At 36.3% G+C, this 3,901-nt stretch overlaps 1 protein-coding gene across 2 annotated transcripts in view; it reads left to right on the top strand.

Moving 5' to 3' along the window:
* Nucleotides 1-1,767: 1,767 nt before the first annotated feature.
* Nucleotides 1,768-3,901, top strand: part of rad54l (RAD54 like) — a 22,085-nt gene continuing 19,951 nt past the window's right edge. Inside the window, exons 1-6 of one of the 2 annotated variants that reach the window (XM_008408144.2) lie at nt 1,768-1,970; nt 2,046-2,129; nt 2,945-3,052; nt 3,122-3,182; nt 3,270-3,405; nt 3,568-3,637. In XM_008408144.2, coding sequence (XP_008406366.1) covers nt 1,968-1,970; nt 2,046-2,129; nt 2,945-3,052; nt 3,122-3,182; nt 3,270-3,405; nt 3,568-3,637 — 462 coding nt within the window. In that variant the 5' untranslated portion in view covers nt 1,768-1,967. The remainder of the gene's footprint in view (nt 1,971-2,045; nt 2,130-2,944; nt 3,053-3,121; nt 3,183-3,269; nt 3,406-3,567; nt 3,638-3,901) is intronic. The other variant, XM_008408143.2, reaches the window with a different exon arrangement.

The following is a 3,901-nucleotide window of genomic DNA, read 5'->3' on the forward strand; positions in this document are numbered from 1 at the left end:
CCATTCTTCCCAAAATTTCCTTGTGATATAATCCTGTGTAACCAGTTAAAGGAGACACATCGAATTTAGTTATTTATCAAACCTTTCTGATGAAATGTCCAAATCTTTCAATAGTGAATTAGGGCCACGTTTTTCCTGCCAGTAGAAAAAAAAACTGAAAGTAAAAAAAACAATATCTTATTGAAACAAAAGCATTAAAAATCAAGCTTTACCAGCAGTAGTGTCAGATACTGTTCACAAGAATTTATCTTCATCAACAGCATTATATCTAAACAGTTCACATATTTAAGAAGTTACAGCAACAAAAATAATATTCTGCTTTTTAGAACACATTTGTGAAACTCAAAGTCCCTGGTACTTTTTCAACTTTATAGTTACAGCGAAGGAGGAAATTGACTCCATTAAACTTAAAAAGATGTCATGTATAAAATATTCCATATAGAGATGGTTTTGTTAGATATTTACAATTCACTTTGAGTGAATTATTTACATCTATAAAATCAAGAAAATGTTCTTAAGTAATGTATGCACGCTTTTCAATAAGGAACGGAATATTTGATCAAGAATATGATTGCTTAAATGTTGGGAGAGTGCAAGGCCATGATTTGCCCTCTGCTTAAGACAACGTCTGTCATCTTAAACTGAAGCTGTAGCTCAAGGAGATTTTTAGTTTTATCAATTCTTTGAACAAGGTAGGTCAACGTCTCATGGATGACAGAAGGAAAATTCTGGACTTTGAAAAATACCTGCATAAATAAAATTTTAAATGCAGTAAAATAGTATTTCAAGCTGTAATTAAATGTCTCCCTCAGGATTTGATTAACACAAGCTTCATTATTTTATACAGCCTCAATACCACAGGTTTACCCACTGTTTATCCAGGGCCACATTTTTACAGACAAAAATTGCAAAATAAATCTTTAAGAACAATCATCATCCAAAGGACTTTCCCTTCCCCCTTGAAAAGAAGAAATATACTTAAAGAATTTTTTTGTTGTATGTAAAAAAAATTAGATACAGCTATTTAAAATTCCCTTGACCCCTCAAAGCAAAATAAGTAAATTTTGAAATATTAAATAATATTTATCTATGTAAAGAATACTTAAGACTAAAATTTGATATTGTGGCAAATGATTGTACCTTTTGCCCATCTGATGTAGAAACTTCGCAACATTTATTCTTTTCTTGTACTTATGAATCTAAATTTTGGGAGGATCTTCATAATTGGTTGCTGACCAACAATTTAAATATTCCAACTTTAACTTACGACAATATTAAATTTGGTATTTATACTTTGGACACAAATTTGGAATTTATAATTAATAACCTGATCATTATGGCCAAATATTACCTACACAAATATACATTTTGGAAAATTACTCCCAACGTTCGATGTTGGGGTTAAGGTTCTGTTCAACTCTGTGAAAATGATTGGGACAAAGATGCTGCTCTGCTCCGTTTGGTTTTTGACATTTATCCATTTAACAATCTAGACATAGTACAATAATTCAAACTGTTCAGTTTATTATGCTTTATGCTCATTTTATTTTCTAATATTAAGCACCTACTGTGTTATATGGCTTTTATGTCATTCTGTAACCCCTTTTTTTCTTTTCTTCTCTTAGTATATTCTTTGACTGCTAGTCACTCAAGAATAAGAAGTATGTATGCTTGTAAGATTTGACTGTTTTTATAATATTAAAAAAATCGTTAAAAATTATTTCCCTCCTGACCTTTAGGTGGCAGTAAAACATCAATTTGAAAAAGCTTGAGCCATCACGCTCACCGTACTGGTTGCGTGTCCAACATTTCGCGCGAGTTTTGATATAGGAAACTTATTGTTGGCGTAAACTGTAGGGTTTTTTGCTTTAAAGGGTTTACTTAACATCTCAGTGGAAGCGCTGCGTTTAAGCTGAACACGACGATCATGTAAGGTTTCAAACATTCACTTAGAGGAAACACCAAACATGGTAAGCAGGTTAAAGGTTTTTCTTACTGCGTTATTCAGTGTGTAACGAAGTGTCGTTTCTGTTTGTCTGTGGCAGAGGAGGAGCCTGGCGCCCAGTCAGCTGGCTAAGCGCAAACCAGCCGGACAGGCCTGCGGTGACCGGGGGCTCACAGGAAACACCGTAAGCTCAGCTCTGAATGGTCACTCATCACCTTCACTTTAGTAAAGGGACATGTAAGAGCGTGAATCAATCATGGTTCGACATCAAAAACACTTTTTTTACAAAAACAAAATGGTAAATATAAAAGGCAAGGTCAACTTGTGTATTCAAGCTTTAAAAATGCATCAGATATGAAAGTGTATTTCAGTGAATTCCCGTAGAAATCAGTTTAATTCGATTTAGGTGCGACCAGGCTAAGTGTTTTTGATTTGAATTGTTTCAGAGCAGTTAAATAGATGTGAATCAGAAACTGATTTGTATTTAAACATCACCTTCCTTCACTGTGAACCCAGTGGATCTCTAAAACACTCCATCATGACAGATGTCTAAAGCCAGGACAGTCCTAAAAAGTCTTACATTTTCACTGACAATGTGTTTTCTGCGATTACAATTCCAGCAGTCTATTTGGCTGCATCACTGCGTCCAGTCCAGCTCATAATTTAAACACTGACCTCTGCATATTGTTCCCAGCCCTCCACAAGGGGTTTAGAGAATGGATAGATAAGATATGTTTCTTTCTTGTGCTCTTTTTTTTCCTGGCCAGGCTGGGCCTTTCCCCTTTTTTTAACACTTTGAAGAATTTGATTTAACATTCAATAACATTTAATTTCCCTGCGGGATCAATAAAGTACTTTTTGAATTTGAATTCAAAGCTGCACTGATGACTGAGTTCTGCATAAACTCCTGTTGCTTGGTGTTTGGTTTCATACAACACTAAACATAGGCTTGTGGAGCTGATAAAAAGTGTTACTGATTGTTTGAATTTCTCTTTTTAGGAGAAGAGAAGGAAAGTGGATGGGATGAGGGAGAGTCACATTTCTCCCTACAGGGAGCCTCTGACACAACTTAACAAGTGGCCTGGAAGCATGGAAGCTGACAGACATGTAAGCATGGTTGAAAATCCCAACATCCCTGTAAACATTTCCCTCTCTTACTAAAAGTCTTGTCTGCAGGAGTCATTTATCCGAAGCATTCTCTCCAAGCCTTTTAAAATTCCTATTCCCAATTACACAGGTGAGTTTAACCAGCTTTGCGACTTCTCTTTATGTCCAGTGATGGAGAATGACTTAACCGTCTGTTTCCTTTTGAAATTGCTGACAGGTTCACTAGGCAGCAAAGCACTTGGCCTAAAGCATACAGGAGTAAGGAAATCGCTCCATGATCCATTTGCAGAAGATGCTTTGGTTCTTTATGAGCCGCCGACTCTGAGCGCTCATGATCTGATCAAAGCTGACAAGTAAGTTCCAGACACATTGAATTCCTCTTTCTGCTGAAATGCAGCTTGACAAGAAAAGCCCAAAAATAATACAGATCTGATGGATGTATTCATGCACAGTGGGAACCAACTACTGCCAAACTGCAACTGACAGAATAAACAAAATGACTTGTTTTTTTTCAGGGAAAAGCTTCCAGTTCATGTTGTTGTGGATCCAGTATTGGGAAACGTTCTCAGACCCCATCAGAGAGAGGTAATTTCAAACAAAATGATGTAATTTTTGTCACATCTACGTCAATGAGAACAGATTCTGGCAATCCACATGAAGTATGTCTAAGCCTTGACGTAGATCAGTGTTTCTCAACCTTTTTCGGGCCAGCGCCCCCCCAGCCTTTATCCAGGTCCCTCACCGCCCCCCACCAAAGAATTTATAGGCTACTTTGCACTGACAATTATTTTATTATTAATGTTACTATCATTATTGTAGATGTTTTGAATCGGCGCACCGATTATGTTT

The sequence above is a fragment of the Poecilia reticulata genome, linkage group LG4 (genome assembly GCF_000633615.1).
Source record: "Poecilia reticulata strain Guanapo linkage group LG4, Guppy_female_1.0+MT, whole genome shotgun sequence".
Lineage (NCBI taxonomy): Eukaryota > Metazoa > Chordata > Actinopteri > Cyprinodontiformes > Poeciliidae > Poecilia > Poecilia reticulata.